Source organism: Podarcis pityusensis (genome assembly GCF_964106645.2).
Source record: "Podarcis pityusensis genome assembly, chromosome: 11".
Classification (NCBI taxonomy): Eukaryota; Metazoa; Chordata; class Lepidosauria; order Squamata; family Lacertidae; genus Podarcis; species Podarcis pityusensis.
In genome coordinates this window covers 51,434,467-51,454,323 of record NC_138036.1, presented here as the reverse complement: position 1 = coordinate 51,454,323, position 19,857 = coordinate 51,434,467, and the positions used below count along the sequence as shown (strand labels likewise).

General features: G+C 41.2%; 1 protein-coding gene across 2 annotated transcripts in view; it reads right to left on the bottom strand.

Annotated features, from left to right (window-relative positions):
* Positions 1-19,857, bottom strand: part of ROR2 (receptor tyrosine kinase like orphan receptor 2) — a 154,848-nt gene that overhangs the window by 36,281 nt on the left and 98,710 nt on the right. The window contains exons 2-4 of one of the 2 annotated variants that reach the window (XM_080972452.1): positions 11,149-11,226; positions 3,933-4,220; positions 1,621-1,651 (exon numbers count right to left, since the gene is read on the bottom strand). In XM_080972452.1, the coding sequence (XP_080828578.1) occupies positions 1,621-1,651; positions 3,933-4,220; positions 11,149-11,226 (397 nt within the window). Of the gene's footprint in view, positions 1-1,620; positions 1,652-3,932; positions 4,221-5,532; positions 5,695-11,148; positions 11,227-19,857 lie in introns of those variants that run through there. The other variant, XM_080972453.1, reaches the window with a different exon arrangement.

The following is a 19,857-nucleotide window of genomic DNA, read 5'->3' as shown; positions in this document are numbered from 1 at the left end:
TGTTACTTAAACTGACAAATCATGATGACAAAAGCTGTTTCCAAGCAGAAGGAACATTGTAAGCAGATTCCTTCGTGAATCTGACAGGGGTTGCTTTTGTAGTGGCACGAATGTGCCACTGGCATATGGTCGGGAAAACTATTAAATGCACAATTGGAGCAGGATTTCTAGAGTCTGAGATTCTGGGATGGGTATTGGGAGTTTTGTGGGTATTCAAATCCAAATTCACTCAACTTTTTTCCACAGTACAACTCAATAGTTCCCAGTCATCTCTAATAAACATGTGAGTGTGAAATAACTGAACGTATATGGGTGCTTTATACAAAGAAATAAAATCCTGAGTAGAAAACGGAGAACATGAAACAGCCCTGAAACAAAAGCTGAACAATGGACAATTCAACTCTTTATTGATATGTGTGCGAGTAACTAAGAGAATAAACACACGTTCTCCTCTAAATTTCTGTCTCCATGTGGCCCCAAACAAGTTGAACCTTTTGGGGTGGAAAATAAGAACTTAAATCTGAGTCATACATTCTGGCTGTCCTTCAGGCCCTTTTGATAAATGAGATAATACTCACACTTGACAATATTATGAATTTAGTTTCCAACTGTGCAGTCTTATCTCCTCAACCCTTGAGATACCATACAAGCAAATGTGTGCAATTATATAAATGGATGCAAAATACATTCAGATATCTTGAAAGGGAAAGGGAAACATTCCCATTTAATATGAAGTTGAGATAAATTATGGCCAAGAAGTACAAATCATGAAGTACAAACCAATTCATATTACAATGATTACTCAAAAATAACGTCTTCAGAATCTGATTTAACTTGAGTTTTTGGGTAATAGTAAAATAAACTGGGTAAAAGTTAGAATTATAGGGGCGCATGGCTGTTTTCTGCTAACATTAAGTGTTCTGAAACTATCGGCATACAAATACCATCACAATATATTGCCCTTCTAAAACATAAAACCTGCCTGCAGAAACAAGGCAAAAGAATTTTGTCAAAGTGAAACCAAATTGTCAGGGAACTGACATCGGAGCTAGAGGCGGAGGGAAGGCTCTCTAATGATGCTGGAGAAGGGCCCAGCAGGGAGAGAGGCAGCTCCGCAGATGGGGAAGCAAATTAGCGCTACACCAGGGATAAGGAGGGGTTGATGGGGGAATCGGCGAGAGGGCTCCAGGACTTTTCACCAGACACCAGCGGGGAGAGCACTGGTCCCCCGCTACCCACGCCCACCCTGTGCAGAAGACTTCCGCGCAGAGAGAGTAGGAGGAGACTGGGTGTCAAACAACTTTTATGTTGGAAAAGATTTAAGAAACGCCCACTGACGGATTCTGCTAGCGACTGAGGCAGCCACGAAGTGAAGGGCTGCCCAGACTGAAAGGTTTACCAAGGCAACAAAGCCTGGAGAGGCGGCAACTTACGCACAAGCAACCCATAACCATTATACAAATAAAGCACAATGCTCTGCTTGTCTCCAAGTATCTCCTCAATCGTTCTGAAAAGTAAAGACATGAGATGACTTCCATCTTCATTTAATGGTTCTATGACTGAGCTTTTTGCATCAAAATACTTAGGGCACCCAGTAAATTAATCACAAGTAGTACTTACTGGAAATTGTGGTTCGGACTGTGTGTTGGACCTAGAAACGAATAAACAGAAATTATTAAATAGCTTTGGCTCTTGGAAAATAGCATTAAAACAAGTACACTCTTTTTAACAATGCTTTTTCCTCAGTGTAGGGGGGGGGGAGTATTTTCCACCCAACTATTATTTTGTGTTACTTTCAGAAGTGCAAATCAGTAGCTTAAAATTGCTGGATCAAATATAGTAAATGAGGTTTTGTACACACAAGAAAGCATCTCTCCTATTGGTCAATGCATCATTCTCTTGCTAAACACTATTAAAGCTAATTCAACTGTTAAAACACAACTCACAGGTACTGCTGTATGACCTTTGTTGCAAAAACAGATAATTATGAGATGCTGTGATTTGCTGTCGCTCGAGGTTCAGGTGGCCTCAGTGGCCTGGAGTGCCTTCCATCGGCTTCGGCTGGTGGACCAGCTACACCCCATCTGGACAGGGATAGCCGAACTACTGTTGTCTATGCTCTGGTAGTCTCAAGGTTGGATTAGTGCAAAGGGCTGCCTCTGAAGACAGTTCAGAAACTTCAGCTAGTGCAGAATTCAGTGGCCAGGTTGCTCCCTGGAGCAAGATGGTTTGAACATATTACACGGATCCTGGTCTGACTGCACTGGCTACCAATTAGTTTCCTGGCCCAATTCAAAGTGCTGCTTTTGACCTATAAGGCCTTAAACGGCTCAGGACCGCAATACCTCAAGGACCGCCTCTTTCCATATGAACCTACCCAGACCCTGAGATCATCTTCTGAGGCCCTTCTTCATGTGTCTCCTCCTCAAGAAGTCCAGGGGGTGGCAACATGAGAACGGGGCCTTCTCTGCAGTAGCTCCTCATCTGTGGAATTCTCTCCCCAGGGAAGTTTACCTGCTGCCTTCATTATATACCTTTAGGCGTCAGGCAGAAACGTTCCTTTTTAACCAGGCTTTGGGTTGATCTGATTTACATCCTACGCCCTTTTAATATTTTTTTTTGGGGGGGGGCTATTGGGTTGTTGTTTTTACTTTTATTATGTATTTTGTGGTTTTGTATCTTGATTTTATTCTGTGAACCGCCCTGAGACCACCAGGTATAGGGCGGTTGTGACGTTAACATATGAGAGTGCTGGAGGTGAAATAGTTAAACAGGTTACCCAATCAGGACCCAGTGGGGTGGAGTCAGAGGGACTATAAAACCAGCTTGGGGGAGTGTGCGAAGGGAGAAGTTTGTTGGGAGTTGGGTGGTTGGTTGGAGTGGGAGTGAATAGGGATAGATTCGGTGGGTAGGTTGAGTTAGGGTAGCAAAATAAGCTGAGTCAGGAACAGTTAGGGGCTAGGAAGACAAGTAAATATGTGAGAGGTGGTTTAGTGAGTGAGAGCAGGTAGCGGAAGTTATAGGTCTGGATAGGCACCCCATGAATGTAATTGACTGATACTGTTTATGAAACCACACGCTTGTTAAACTGCAATAAACAAACAAAAGTTTGTTCCAATTTAACCCTGACTGGACTCAGTATTGTACCAGGTAGGGCCTGGGTGGGGGAAGCGAGAAATAAAGTGGTGGCACAGGGATCAATAGACGGTGAAACGTCCGGGCACCCTGTGTGATCGCCACAGCGGTATATAAATTTATTATTATTATTATTATTATTATTACTTAAGTAACCTGTGGCAATTATTATAACAAATATGCATCCTTCATAGTTAGTGCCATTACAACAAAGACTTCAAACTGGCCAGTACCCCAATACAAAACCCAGTGTGCAACTTATTACTTCAGTCAATACAGTTTTGGGGATATCCTCTGTACAGTAAAAGACACGTGTTGATTTTCAGCAAACAGTCAGCTGCTAGCTGCCACAGGCATCATGTGCAAAGATTGGGGCCAAAGCTATGAATACCAGATGGGGAACAGCTACTTAATTCTTCTGGCCAGTGAGAACAGAATGAGTTCAAGCAGTACTGTGAAATGTGAAGTAATGGAAGTTTGCCTCCCTGTGCCTTAGACTAAACCTTAATTCACATTTGTGCTGTTCTCTGAACTTCATATTTACAGACCATTCCATCTGTATCTACTTTCTTTTATTACTAGTAAATGGTATCAGGTTCAACCCAGACGTTCTGGGCTGAGGAGGACGCCTCGGGCAAGGACTTTATTGATTTTCTTTCATGTTGCAATTTATTTTCTAAAAGGGGGGGGGGACCCAGTGAATTAATTTCTCATTTTGTGATTGTGAAAACTAGGAGCTAGTCTATAAAGCAATAAACCTAGCTATAAAAGCCGCAGTTTAAAACAAAGTGACTCACCCAGCCTTACAAACAGAACTCCTGTTGCAGTGATTGTCTTCATCCCATTTGTGGCCACGCATTGATAATACCCCGTGTCGGTGGTGTCAAGATCTTGGATTCGAAGTCGTGAGCCATAGTCTGTTTTCCTTATGGTGATCCTTCTTGGTTCTTGAACCACTGGCGCATCGTTTTTTAACCATCTGACATTTGGCGATGGATTTCCTGCGACTTTGCAGTGGAGAATGGCCGTCTGGCCCTGGACTATGGTGATATTGTTTACTGGTTCCAAAAAGGTCAAAAAGTAGCCTGGAAAGGGTAAAGGTCAAAAAGAGATCAAAGCTGAGCTGGGATAAGCAACTGCCTGGGGGCACTTATTTATGAACAGTTTTAGAAAATCATTTCAGGTCTGTGGTTTTTAAAATTAAGCCTTATCTGTGCACATAAGAGACATGATGATCTGAGACCTGGATTGACAGTTCTTTGCTTCTGTAGAAACAAGTTTAAGCAAAAAGTTTTCTCGGTATGTACTCTGATTTGATTTGTCACTTGATCAGAAATCCTCTTGCCTCACTTCAACGATTCATGACAGCGTTGGAATAATTAGGAAAGCTGGTTGTTTCAGTTTAAAATGAGCATGCTCAAAACATGCTCTTCAACAAAAAATTGTTACTATCAATGTTCTGTTATTTCCTAGTAACGAACACAAAATTAAGCAATAAAATGAAATAACGAGCCTAAAGTAGACATATAGTTCAAATCATTTCTAGTAAAAAAAAAGTTTACGTTTCAAATTATTGTTTTAACATTTTTATTCAGCTTTGTGAATGAATTTGCTCATAACACATAACACCCTGCCTTTTATAATTTTTTTGAGGCAGTACAGTAAGTTCTTCCCACTCACAGAACACTGTTACACCTGCCTTTGAAATGGTGCAACAATCACTAACAGTTCTCAATATTTTTTGCAGCAGTTTGAGATATCATGGCAAGGCTAGAGCCTGCAATGGATGTAATTTAACTACCACTTATTTGGCTTGCTTTTGCCTATTGTTACCTGCTCCTTTTCTAGTAAAAAATGTGCCCCCCTCCATTTTCTTTATCCATCATTTGCACACCTGTTGAGTTGTTGGGATATTTCCTAGTGATGCACGAATAAGCTATGCAGTAGCAGGTCCCATGCCAAATTCATACCAAAATTATCTTTAAAATCCAAATCGCGGGGGGGGGGGGGGGATAGGCACTCATGATTCATATATAAAAACAACTGGAAACTATGTATAAATAATACCCAATATCATCAGCTGGACATCGCAATAAAAAATAGAGGTCCCTATCTCTTACACACCCTCATTAAAAACAGCCTTTAAAAAGTTATTACAGCCCACCTAATTGATAAAAAGGAGGGGGATCAGCATATAAAAAAGGTCAAGGAACCCTGGACAGTTAAGTCCAGTCAAAGGCGACTATGGGGATGCGGCACTCATTATGCTTTTCAGACCAAGGGAGCCGGCATTTGTCCGCAGACAGCTTTCCGGGTCATGTGGCCAGCAGGACTCAACCGCTTCTGGCACAACAGAACACCATGACGGAAACCAGAATGCATGGAAATGCAGTTTACCTTCCTGCCACAGCAGTACCTACTTATCTTCTTGCACTGGTGTGCTTTCAAACTGCTAGGTTGGCAAGAGCTGGGAGAAAGCAATGGGAGCTCACTCCATCACGGGGATTCAAACCACCAACCTGCTTATTGGGAAGCCCAAAAGGCTCAGTGGTTTAGACCACAGCACCACCTGTGTCCCAAATAAACAAGCACACAATCACTGATAGGTGCACCTGCCATTGTGAGGCTCAAAGCAATGAAGATGATGCCTCCTCAGCTGTTGCCATTGGCTGTGGGTTTCTTGTGATGTCACAAAAGCACTTGGCAACTGTTTGGATATACAGGCAGGCCAAGGGGAAAGCCCTTTTCTATTTCCAGCAGGACACACCTGGCAATGGATGTGACATTCAGCCCTGCCCAGGTTTCTTCCACTTGGAGGAGGCAAACTGGTGAATGGAAGGAGGCAATCCTCTGGCAGTGGGGTGCTAGGGAGTGATAATAAGGCAAGTTTGCTTGCTTGAAGGCTGCTGGTATCTGTGGTTGGAAGCTAGTGGACATCTCATGATGGACCTAACACTAGCATACCAAATACATTATTGAAACCTTCCAAATCCAAAACATCCGTATTTTCAAGAAGCATCCATTCTCTCAGCCAGCAAAAAGCGGCTGATTCATAATAAAGTTTTAAGTCTGGCAGGGCAAATCCACCTCTTTCTTTAGCATCAGTTAAAATCTTAAATTTTATACGAGGCTTCTTGCCCTGCCAGACAAATCTGGAAATATCTCTCTGCCACTTCTTGAAACAGTCCATTTTGTCCAAAATTTGCAGTGACTGGAACAGAAATAACATTCTTGGCAATACATTCATTTTTATCACAGCAATTCGGCCTAGCAACGATAACTTCAAATTTGACCATATTTCTAAATCTTTTTTCACTTCAGTCCAACATTTTTCATAGTTATCCTTAAATAAATTCACATTCTTAGCAGTCATATTGACCCCTAAATATTTCACTTACTTAACCAATGTCAGACCTGTCTCCCTCTGAAACTTCTCTCTCTCAATCACGTTCAGATTTTTCTCCTGTCATTTTGTCCAATTCTGCATAGTCCATTAATTTCGTCTGCCATTCTTCGTTCGTCGGAATTTCTTCGTTTCCATTTCTGGGCTAACAATACTCTTGTCGCAGTTGTTGCATATAAAAACAATTTAACATCTTGCCTATTAATGTCCTGACCTATAATACCAATTCGAGAATGAGTTATTAACAGTGAATGGCCTTTTAGGCTTCCTCCACGTGAATAGAGTTGACTTTTTGAATAAGAAGAATTATATGTCATGGGGTGGGGGGCATCAGGATTTTAGGATTTTGGGGCCGTGGCCAAAAAAAGGTTGGGAACCACTGATCTAAGGTCAAAGCACACAAAGCGTTCAAAAACCATATTGTAAGAAAAGCACTGTTTAATGTCTGGATAAGATATAAGGATTTGTTAGAAAATAAAACCCCAAGATGGCTGTCACCTATGGAGGCAAAGGCCCAGAAAAAACTCAATATGGAGGCCAAATGGCCGAAGTATTGGGAAATTTTGGAACAAGAGGGTGACAGATTAAAACTACAGAGCTTTGAAAAATTAAAAAACAGAGTGCGAGATTGGCTCCATTATTATCAAATAATGGAGGCATATAATCAGGATTAAAAAAATAGGTTTTCAAGTGGAAAAATCAAAGCTGGAAACAGAATTGTTAGACCCTAAAGTTAAGAATTTGTCAAGAATGTATAACTTGCTATTGAAATGGAATACTCAGGATGAAATGTGAAATCTGCTACGATTAAATGGGCACAGGAGGTTGGACATAATATTATGATGGCTGACTGGGAACAGTTATGGACCACTGGTATGAAGTTTACGGCATGCAATGCCTTAAAAGAGAATTTAATGAAAATGATTTACAGGTGGTACATAACACCAGTCAAGCTTGCAAAAATTTATCATTTGCCTGATAATAAATGTTGGAAATGCAATGAAACTGAAGGTACTTTCTTTCACCTTTGGTGGACATGCCCAAAGATTAAGGCATTCTGGGAGATGATCTATAATGAAATGAAAAAGGTATTTAAATATACCTTCTTAAAGAAACCAGAGGCCTTTCTCCTGGGCATGGTGGGCCAATTGATGCCAAAGAAGGACAGAGTTTTTTTCATGTATGCTACAACAGCAGCAAGAATACTCATTGCAAAGCACTGGAAGACACAAGACCTACCTTCCAGGGAAGAATGGCAGATGAAGCTGATGGACTACATGGAATTGGCGGAAATGACTGGCAGAATCCGAGACCAGGGAGAAGAGTCGGTGGAAGAAGATTGGAAAAAAATCAAAGCTTATTTACAGAAATATTCTAAAATTAATGAATGTTAGAAAGATGCTGGAAAGAAGTTATATGACTTTAGTAGAAATATTATAAAGAATCAAGTATGAATAGATTGACATTGGGTAAAGATGTAAATTTAAGTCTAAAAAATGCGTTAAGTTAAATCATGGAACTAAATTTGTGAAAGAGGGAAAGGACTTGCTGGAATATTTAATTGAACTAGAATACAAAAAAGGAGGTGTGAGGAAGTCGAGGAAATAAGCAAATGAAAGATAGGGATATGAAAATATGTCATTTTTTTGTATGTTTGTTCTCTTTTGGGTTTTTCCTTTTTTTAAAATGCTTTTGTTTTGTTTTCTTTTTCTTTTTGTATTGTTGATGTTTTGTACTACTGTATTTTTGCTTTTGAGGCTTTGTAATTGTTTATTGCTCATATCTTTCTTTTGTTTTTCTTCTCTTTTTTTGCAATGTCTAAACTTCAATAAATACTTTATAAAAGAAAAAAACAAAATGACAGGAAGGATTCGAAACCTGCGGGACCAGAGATTTACAGAAGATTGGAAGAAGTATATGAATTATTTGAAGAGCAACTGTAATCAACAAATTACGCTAGTAGGGATACAAGAAGTTTTGTAAGGAGTAATATACGAAGTGTTACAAAGTAGAAAAAGATAGAGATATTGGCTATGAGTTTGAAATGTAATAGGGAAGATAAGAAATGCATACTGAGAGATTAGACTGGAAAATTTTCAGACAGGATTGATGGAAGTCAAAAATTTGAATAAGATGTAAAAGTATGTTTAATTATTGTCGAAAATGATATGTTAAAAAAACTAATAAAAATTATATATAAAACTCATTCTCGAATTGCCCCCCTTAAAAATCAATTGCCGCCCCCCCCCCCCATGTTGGGAACCACGGGATTAGACAGTCCTTGAGGTTGCTCACAGCTGTATAATTCTATGATTCTATGATGGTCTTAAGCTGTTGGGCAGGCAGACTACATTCAGTTTGGTGGCCCTTCCATTCTTCAGAGACATTTCCGAAGTCTCACAGTTCATGATGATACTTGCATGCTCCCCCATTGTACTGAACAATTCTCTCAAGAACTTATTTCCACAGTCAGATGCGTTTGGCTTTGCTTTTCGTTTCTCGTGCTGTTATAAAAACTTGACAAACTACTGTTTGCATTTACAGGCTGTTTACATATTAATAGCTGCTTCCACAAAAGCAAGATACAAAATCCATCAAGTACCGTAAGCCACAGCAGGTGCCCAAATGTGTATCTAATGTAGCTGTTTCAAATACAACACATGGATTTGCACTTTATAACACAGCTATCCAGAGGAAGCAAACCAATTTGCTCCCCCCCCCCCACAAAAAACTCCAACAACAACAACAGAGCAGCTTGCAAAATAAGGAGAAACAGGACTGGAATTAAACACATCCATGTTCGGCTAAAATGAAGACAGCCTTAAAATGAATGCACCGTATTTTAGTTCCACTGTGCATCAGATCCTTGACAGGTTGATTCAAACAGGATAGGTGTGTGTTACGCAGCCAGAAAGCATGCAGTCTGGCAGAGAGCCAAGCGCAATTATTAGAATGTTCCACAGTATAACATTCCAAATTGCAATTCGTGCTATGAAAAAGCTTGTAAAGGAAAAGGCCTGCGGTAATCAAAAAGTTGTTTTTAAAAGGGTGTTCTGTTCAGAGATGCTGGAGCGACGCAGAGTGCATGTCAGCGGTAGCATTAGGAACATAAGGTTCACTTATTCAACTCTCAGATGTTTAAAGATAAGTAAGCATACGCTAGAGTATCTGAAGTTCTAGTGAATTAAACTCAAATCACGGCAGAGTAAATTAAACCAAATTTTAGAGAAGGCTTTCTTGTTGGAAACATTTCCTAACAGATCACTTCATTCCTTCGTGCCCAACGCTACTCGGGATATTTAGGTATAATTCACTTTGCCCCACTCCCTCAAAAAAGAAAAAAAGAAATAGCAGACAGAGATTTGGGTGTGCAAAGAATGTCTATATAAAAATATCTTTCAATTTCCCCCAGCTCATTTCTTGATCAGTGGCATCGAGTCACGAGACACAAAGCAGAAGAGAAGGTAACTGATTTAGGTGGACTGGCTGAAGGAGGGATAGCATACGAGACAACTGCTGGAGGCAAAAGCGCTGATGAAAATGCTGGACAATTTTGCACATGCCACAGGAAATTCAGCAATCGCAGCAAACCTTGAGGAATTTTGGCAAGGGAACTTGCTGGCTCCAGGGATACATTTGGCCCATTATTTTAAAGCAAACCAGTGTGATTCACACTTCCCAGGATTATAGTCAAATCAGAATGCAGTTGTCCTCCAGTTCTGGCACTTCTCCAAATTCTGCACTGCAGATCTTTGCTCAAAAGGGTACAAATTTTGAAGTCGAATGTTGTGGCTCCAGAACGCCGCAAACCTGGAAGTGAGTATTCCGGTTTGTGAACATTCTTTGGAACCCGAACATCTGACACGGCTTCCGATTGGCTGCAGGAGCTTCCTGATTCTTTAGCCACTTGTAGCATCAACCAACATCTGCCAGCTTCCAACCATGGATACCAGCAGCCCTCAAGCAAGCAAACTTGCCTTATTATCGCTCCCTAGCATCCTACTGCCAGAGGATTGCCTCCTTTCATTCTCCAGTTTGCCACCTCCAAGTGGAAGAAATCTGGGCAGTGCTGAATGTCACATTCATTGCCAGGTGTGTCCTGCTAGAAATAAAAAAGGGCTTTCCCCTTGGCCTGCCTGTATTTGTCAACTCAGTTGCCAAGTGCTTTTGTGACATCATAATAAACCCACAGCCAATGGCAACAGTTGAGGAGGCATCATCTTCATTGCTTTGAGCCTCACAATGGCAGGTGGACCTATCAGTGATTGTGTGCTTGTTTATTCAGGAAGCTGGTGGTGCTGTGGTCTAAACCACCAAGCCTCTTGCCTTAGCTAAAAACCTTGCAGTTTTTGCTGTCACCTGATCATCTTGATCTGCTAGAGGAAAGGACACAGTAGCAATGGTTGAGCAACCCAACATGGACAATAGTAGAGGGGTAACAACCTCACTCCTCAAATTTTTATAAAGGGTGCACATGAGCCACTGACTCAATACTGCCATCTACACAGGGACATAACCGTTCTTCCAGTGGGGGGAAAAAGTAGATCATAAAACAAATCCTTTGGCTGTCAGGTTTTGATAAGGCTTGTATTTGAATAAACTATTATTACCTTTGTGTGTTGGAACTGGTCTGTCATGTCCATCCATTTGGCTTAAAGGATCATCAGAATCCGGTATTTCCATTTCGCCTAAATAAAAAAAAAAAAAAAATACAAAGCACTTAACACAAAATCTAGTTCAAATACTCAGCTTATCTTTTTCCACTCTCACTAGGATGTTATTTTGACTTGCAAATTTGGTAAACTACAAAAATGCACATCCAAATTTATATCCACCGTCTTCCCGGGAGATCAGATCTTAGCTTTTATTGATGACAGTCGCCTCATTTCACGCCAGAGTGTTAAGATTTATTTTCAAGAACAGGTAAATAGAACAGAAATGCTGAAATGTTATTACCAGTATGTGTCTGGTAAAATGCCCCTGCCATTCCAATATATGTGAGTTTTCCTTCCTTCTCACTTCCAAAGGGAAGGGGAACTATATGTTCTTGGAGTCAGAAAAAAAGGACACAGTATTTGATTGTGCTTTGGATTTCTTCTAGAAAGGGGCCTTGGAGTGACCAGTGTTTTTGAACTACCCAAAACATGTTTGCAAAGGAATTGTTTGATGAACATACAGGTCTTTACTTGAAGAGATTGCGGTAGTTCCTTATGCCTTTCCCCCTAATCTTCCATAAGTCTTGCACCAAGTTGAAGGGCAAAGAACAAAATACAAAACAGAGAACTTCTGTAACTCTCTGCTTCTGTAATCCTCATATAATCTAACTGTGGATTGTTGTCTACCTGCCTGTGTCATCATCAATACCGCAAGACATTCTTTTGAAATAATACACTAGGAACTGTACAGACAACAGCTAAGCTCCAAGAAACGGTTATGTCATGGGACTGCAATCTGGATATGGAAAGAATGCTTCTTTAATTAGTTTTAGAGCCTTATTATTTAACTCCTACCTATAAAGGGGGGATGAAGAAAAGGAACACTGGTGCGGGAGATCTCAGTGTTATTCCTATCCACCATCTGAGCGGAACATGCAACAAAATTGACGAGTTACTCTTGAAACACACTGGCCAATGATTCCTTCATTTGTACAGAATTTACTGGCTACAGAAAAGCGACATTTAGAAAATTATCAGGAACTGACAGTGTCTACACACACAAACTGTAATTCCTAAATATAATCCTCAATTTGTTCATATAAACACACACACACACACACACACACACACACAGACTGAAAAACAGATATATTTCTTGCTTAGAGAAAATCCAAATTCCTTCCCCCTTTTTTTCCAATTCTTTAGCTATTTAGAGGAATCCTGGAGACAGGGAAACAGGATGAGTAAATTGATGACCAGACAAGGGAGGCTATCTCATTTCCCAGCTCCCACCCTCCTGCATTCCTTCCTGATTTCTCAATCCCTCAAATCAAGATGGAAAGAGACAAAAGCATTTGCTCATTATTATTTTTTTAAAAGAGGAACTTTAATAATAGCTTTGTGATATTCCTTCTTCAGCTCAGTGTGTTTATTTCTGGCAAAAACATCTATCCCCATATGTGCCTTATCAGTGGATAATTACAAGCCACACAAAGTTTTAAAAAGCCAACAAAAATCTGTATGAATAAGCTGCATTAAATTTATAAGATCCTCTTTACATTATGCAAATTACACAGGCAGACATGTCATTACAAACTTTTCCCTTTAAAATTTACTTTTAGGAAAAAAGACGCTGACCTAGAAAAGTCACCTTCAAAAAAATCTATCCTCTTTTTAATTTTAGACCAGACGTTTTCAAATTGGAAGTCAATGCAAAGCCAGACTTTGGACTGTGTGTCATAAAGGCCATGAGACTTTGCCTGTACATTTTTGTGAAAAACCGACAGTGAACCATCTGGCCCAACAGATACTCCTTTCCTTTCATAGCAGCGGTGTAACATTTAAAGTATTTGTAGATGTTTTATTAACTACCCGTGAATCCATTTCTTTCTACTGTTACCAGTACTCCTCTCTTTTTTCCTTTCCAATTCCCGCATCTTAATCTGTGATCCTCTTTTACCAGATGAAAATAACACTGGCACATCCTATCACTTCAACAAAGATGGGAAACCCCAGATTCAGGGGACAAATGTGCTTTCCACACCCCTCAATGTGGTCCTTGGAATGTTCCCCATGCCACACACTTCATTGACCAAGCTTCACATTCTGAGTGTTTTTTCCTGACTGGAATGGGTCCTTGAATGATGCCTCTTGCTTGTCTGGAAGGAGGACAGAGTGCCATGAGTGTATGAGTGCAAAAAAACTAGCCTACTCTACAAAGGTCAAGGTTGCTCGAGTTTATCCCCACACTTTTGCTTTTGACCCCACGAACAAAATACACCTCCTCATTTGCGCCTGGTTAAAAAGTTCCATATACCCAGGGTCCAGTCAACAACTCAGAAATAGCTATGCAGTGAATTAATACAGTCCAAATCCTTACCAAGAACTGACTCACGTGCCAGAAAAAGTCATTGCTTATCCCACAATGGAGTCATGAACTTTTCTAATTTGGCAGGTAAAAGCTAAAGGTAAAGGACCCCTGGACGGTTAAGTCCAGTCAAAATCGACTATGGGGTGCAGCACTCATCTCACTTTCAGGCTGAGAGAGCCGGCATTTGTCCACAGACAGCTTTCCGGGTCATGGGGCCAGCATGACTTAACCGCTTCTGGCACAAAAGAACACCATAATGGAAACCAGAGTACATGGAAACACCGTTTACCTTCCAGTCGCAGGGATACCTATTTATCTACTTGAACTTTTGGGTGTGCTTTTGAACTGCTAGGCCCTATACGGCCTAGGACCCTCGTATCTACGGGACCGCCTCTCCTGGTATGCCCCACAGAGGAACTTACGGTCTTCAAATAAAAACATCTTGAAGGTCCCAGGCCTCAGAGAGGTTAGGCTGGCCTCAACTAGAGCCAGGGCTTTTTCGGCTGCGGCTCCAACCTGGTGGAACGCTCTGTCACAAGAGACAAGGGCCCTCCAGGACTTGACATCTTTCCGCAGGGCCTGCAAGACAGAGCTGTTCCACCAGGCCTTTGGTCAGGGCGCAGCCTGACTCCCTCCTTTGGCAATCTTTACAATACTTTAGTTTATGGTTGCCATCAATTTTGATTTTAATTAATTCTTTGATGTTTTTATAATGTTGCACTATTTTAGTGTTGTTAGCCGCCCTGAGCCCGGCTTCGGCTGGGGAGGGCGGGATATAAATAAAATTTATTATTATTATTATTAGGTTGGCAGGAGCTGGAACAGAGCAATGGGAGCTCACCCCGTTGCAGGGATTCAAACCGCCAACCTTCTGGTCAGCAAGCCCAAGAAGCTCAGTGGTTTAGACCACAGCGCCACCTGTGTATACAGGCAATGTCAGAAGCCTATTGGTCAAAAGTGATTTGGCCATGAAATCATATACTTGTGTTGTGGAAGAAAAACAGCAACAGAATAATTTAATATTAGTCCATATCACGGAAAAGAGCATTAGTCTATGGAAAGGGAGGTGAGTAATACAATTAGCAAAGGTAATCAGATCCAGATTCTTGGCTTCAGTTCAGATCAAACCTTTTGCCCCTGCATTCACCCTTTATATTACCCCTTTGTGATTCACAGTAATTAACCCTGAAGTCTCCAGTTAACCATAGTTGCCTGTTACCAGTAAACTATGGTTGCCAGGTCCAGAACAAATCAGGATTTTAAACCACGCTTTGCAGTTCATTTAGTATCCTGGCTTGTTCTGAACATGGTAACCATGGTTTATTTCTCTGAACGAAACAGGAAACTATGGTCCATAAAGGGATGAGAAGTGGGGTGAGCATGGGCTAGAGATTCCTGCATACCTCAGGTTCTAATGTCAATATATGACCATGTGCTCATGTCTCTTAAAGACGAACTTCCAAACTGAGGCTCATATACAAACAGAATGGAAAGAACTACAATGTCCTGAAAATCTAATAAAGTATGGGAAGTGTTATTATAGCAGAGCATTTTGATCCCAGTTTCTCCTTGCTGAAGTCATTCCCATAGTGTAACCAAATAGAAACACGACTGCTACCACCAGTTCATTCTCATAGGCATATATCCAATTCAAATAGATTCATTCTTCCCAACATGCTTCGTTATTTCCTTCTTAAGTTTTTCAGCATGGAAGCTATTCAAAGCCCCTTTTACTGATATCGGAAGCTTAGCCATGATATTCCATCACCAAATGATTACAAATCAATCTGTGTGCCAGCACAAAAAAACCCCACACGTAGTGTTCAGCAGCACAAATGACCAGAGCTACTGTGGAACTCAGTAACCAGGATGTCAATAACCTTCGAAAATCTGGCACAAGAAAGGATCCTTCAGAGCTAAACAATCGATGCAATAAACCCACAAAGGACCCCAAAAGCAACTCGCTGATAATTTCTTTCTCAGACTTTTATCTGCAAGATAGTATTGTGGGATATCATCGCTCCCCTTCATTGGTTGATTTATACGCCGGTCGTAAAAATCCACACATAGACAGGTATGTGAAATGAACTGCTGACCTTTGGGGAAGGGTGCTAGGCAGTTAAAGTGAGCTGATGGCCAAATTTGACACGGCAGTTCCATTTCATTACCCAGGTTGAGTTAGGCGAAACAAAGGGACGATAGTTGCCACGTTATGTGGATGAAAAACTTCAATGGATCCTGCAACAGGCACTGGGGAGCAGGGAGGGGGCACAGCAGTCTCAATATCATTCTAATACTGAACTCCTAGGCATATAAGGTTGGAGTCAAAGCAATGACCGAAATCCAAATACATCCATGGCTGATCTATCCCACTCAAAAAAATCCTTGTGTCATATCCTCTCTTTCTCTTTCTCTCCCTCTCCCTATTTCTATTTATTTTGTCTACTTGTGCCCTACTTTTCAAAAAAAAGCTGGGGGTGACTTAAAATAATTAAAGCCATTTTTAAAAAAGAAAAGCCAACAGTATATTCTACAAACAAGAAACAAGTATGAGAAACAAATCCAGCAGCACAGTATTCATTTAAATAATTGAAAAAGCAACTTAGTCCCAAGCCTTCCAGAAAGGGTGAGTTTTGCAATCTCTTTGTAAAGGTCAAGACAAAAGGAGGATTGTTGAACCTTCAAAGGGAACTCAGGTCAAAGTTTAAGGAACACAGCTGTAAAGGTCATGATGGTTCAAATCATATTGGCCACTGATTTGGAAAAGTTAACGGACTCATTCAGGGAGAAATGCTCTCCAAGATATGCCCTGAACTTCTAAGGACTTTTAAGGTCACATAGACTCACTTTGGGCAATGATGCCAACTGTAGCTCTTACCAGCTAGGGATCCAATGATGATGATGATGATGATTTATTTATACCCTGCCCATCTGGCTGGGTTTCCCCAGCCACTTTGGGCAGCTCCCAACCTTCCGATCGGCAAGCCCAAGAGGCTCAGTGGTTTAGATCACAGTGCCACCCGCGTTCTACTAATCTGGTAATACTGTTTTTGGTCAGCCAAAGTGTGAATCAGCAAACACCAGAAAACTGGAGCAATCATGAAATAATACGAGCCCCACATAAACACACTTCACAAACAATGTCCCTCGTTTTTGCTCACCACTATGAGAGTTCAGCTGCTCTCTGCCAAGCAAAATGAGCCTCAATCTTCTCCCAAACCTGGAGCTGCCGGGTGGGGCAGTCATATCAATCCCTGCGGTTTTGTGGCAATCTTCACCCACTTCCTATCTTAAAGGCTGGGAAGAAGACAGTGGTGTTGGTTTATTTACTGCATTGTCACTGCTTTTGCAGCATCCCATCAGCACATGGCCAAACCGAGAAGGATCTGGAAAGGGCAGCAGGGGCAAAGCAACTGCTTATATACATTTCTGAAGGCCTGGGCCACTCCCACTCCCAACGTGATTGGCTGTCCAAACTTCCCAGCTGCGAATCATGACTCAGAGTTTAAGGGCCAATGGCAGAGGCTAAAATCCTGAAATGTTCTGTGATTGGATATCATGTATCAAATCAGAACACAGGAGCTCAGAATCCTTAGTCCGCACTCAAGTTCAAGCAAACACAGATCACTGAATACATAACAAAGGCTATAGAAAAATTGTGGACCCCTGTCTGGGAAAGGATCCATCTCTAAGGTGTAATTGTATAATTGTCAACACAACATAATCTCACGAGATTTACAAAGCGAAAATATTTGATTATATTAATCTGAAGGATGACGGAAGGTTGATTTAGAGGGTATCGTAGACGTAGGGTATTTCCTTAACATATTATTCTAGGAAATTATATGTGCAGAATAACTGAAACAGGGATGAAAATAAATCCCGCGAGTTTAAATAAGCAAAGATGTGGGTCTAGATGAGAGGTGGGTACATGCAGCGATAATCCTCCAATCTACTGGTCACGTGGACAAATGGAAGAGGTGCTGCGTCAGCTTGTTCCTTGTAGTCACAGGTCTATGAAACAATTTTCTGGAGGGGCCACATGTGTGAACAACGCATGACAATAAATGAAAGTATCTTTCAAATTAATATCGTCAAGCTCTCTATTATTTCCTTGGCTGCACTTTCGTTGGCCCACCGTCAGTTATCAACGTCTCTAACTCCTCAGACAAAGGAGCCACTGTAGGTTTTTAATTCAGCTGCCAATCTAATTACTTTGGCTGCGAAAGGCAAGCTGCTTTGGGTTGCTGAATCATACCCTTTCATGGGAATTTATCCCCCAACATCTGCAGCTCCTGGCAACAGATATTTAAAAAAATGGCAAAGGGTGTTGAAATGTCTACAAAGAGGCAGTTACTGCTACAGTCTGCGCATCCCTTTCACGGTGATGCAAGGATAGGACCTGCACTGTCTCCACAACTTACAGTTCCTGCCTGAAATGAAAACAAGAGGGACAAATGGGCAAGCCGGAAGACTTCCTGTTTAAACTACATGATAAACACACACATGTAGAGGCATTTTACTTCCTTAAACAAGTAAAACTAATGATTTCAGTGTCAAATTATTTTCGTCTCATGCTGAATTCAGAGTAACGGCAATCTTGCCACATGGAAGACTGAAGCCAAATGACGTCACCTGGACCCAGCTGGCAATGTGATCTAACGAAGGGATTTTGAACCTAAAAAGGACGACAACGTCTCTAGCAATTCGGTCTTCTACAAAGTGGCAGGCGACACGCACACACTGACAAAAGGCCATTGTATCACAGTGCAATCCTACAGATTCAGAACATAGGAGCCAACTCCTAGGGGGTGAGGTCCCTTTGCCCCCCCCCTGAAATATTTGATGGACGTCCCCAAGTTGATTGACATTTTCAGTCAAATAATGTGTGCGCGCTGCATCATGTGATCAATTATGCTAGGTCAGGGCTAACTCCCCCCCCCCCCAATATTTTATTGAAGTTGGCACCCCTGATTCAGAAGTACTACTCCCAGGTATGTAGGTCCAGTGTTGCAGCCACAACACAAATTTACTATTAAAGCATTGTATAACTTCATTCTTCATAAGCAGCCCTTAAAAACAGAATGTAAGGAAAGTCATTACCAAATGCCATGTTCGTTGAGATTAAAACCAATACAAAGGCATGTGCATAATATCAATAAAAGTAATTTCATGTTAAAAAATAACACATTGGGCAATAAAATTCTGATTAGCTTTGGGACTGGGGAGTACATATTGTTTCTGCAGAAGGCAGAATTTTGCTTTCTTTCTTTTTTAAAAAAATCTTACCTCTGGAATGCTACACTTTATCAGTGCAGTTCCTTTTGGCAAAGAAACTCTAAATGAGAGAGCAAAGGCTCTTGGGGAGTTGATCTGAGGCTCAAGGCAATGGCTACGCCTGCTGCTGTTGAGACTTGGCTGACATTCAACAAGGAAAATTTGAACAGCCTTCCTAGACTAATAAAGCAAGAGTGTGTTGAGACATAAGAAAATGGCTCAAGGAGACTAGGGCATCCAATGCTCCCTTGTCCTCTCGTACCAGTAAATTCTGGTCCTAGTTTTCAGGAAACCATGGTTTGCCATTTTGTCTGAACAGGGAAACTACGGTTTGATCCTGGTTTGCAGGCAAGCGCAAATCACAGGCGGTTCGGATGAAAGAACAAACAATGACTTTATGTAAACAGGCTTTAAAAGATATTAAACTCATCATGAAAGTCAAACAGAATGAAAGTGAAACTAGTCTAGTAGGAACACTACATCCCATAAGACTCACTACATCCCATAAGACTACATCTCATAAGACTCAGACATAAAAGCAAACTATGGTTTAGAACTACAAGAAAATGGCTTGTGCTTGAGCACTCCCCATTCAAAGAGGATTCAAAGGGAGTCGCTTCTCTTTAGCAAAAACCATTATTTGCAGGTACAGTTGTACCTCAGAAGTCGAACAAAATCCATTTTGGAAGTCCGTTCAACTTCTGAAAACATTCAACTTCCAAAGCATGGCTTCTGATTGGCTGTGGGAAGCTCTTGCAGCCAACTGGAAGCCACGGAAGCCCTGCCGGATGTTCGGCTTCTGAAAGAACGTTTGAAAACCGGAGCACTCACTTCCGGGTTTCAATCGTTTGAGAGCAGAAACGTTCAACTCCCAAGGTATTCGGGAGCCGAGGTATGACTGTATATCCAAACCAACAAACCATGGATTCCTATCCAAGCCAGGATTGTAAGTCATGGCTGACTTTGGAAGGTAAGAGCAACCCATAGTTTACCAGTATGCTTTGTACTAAAAAGGA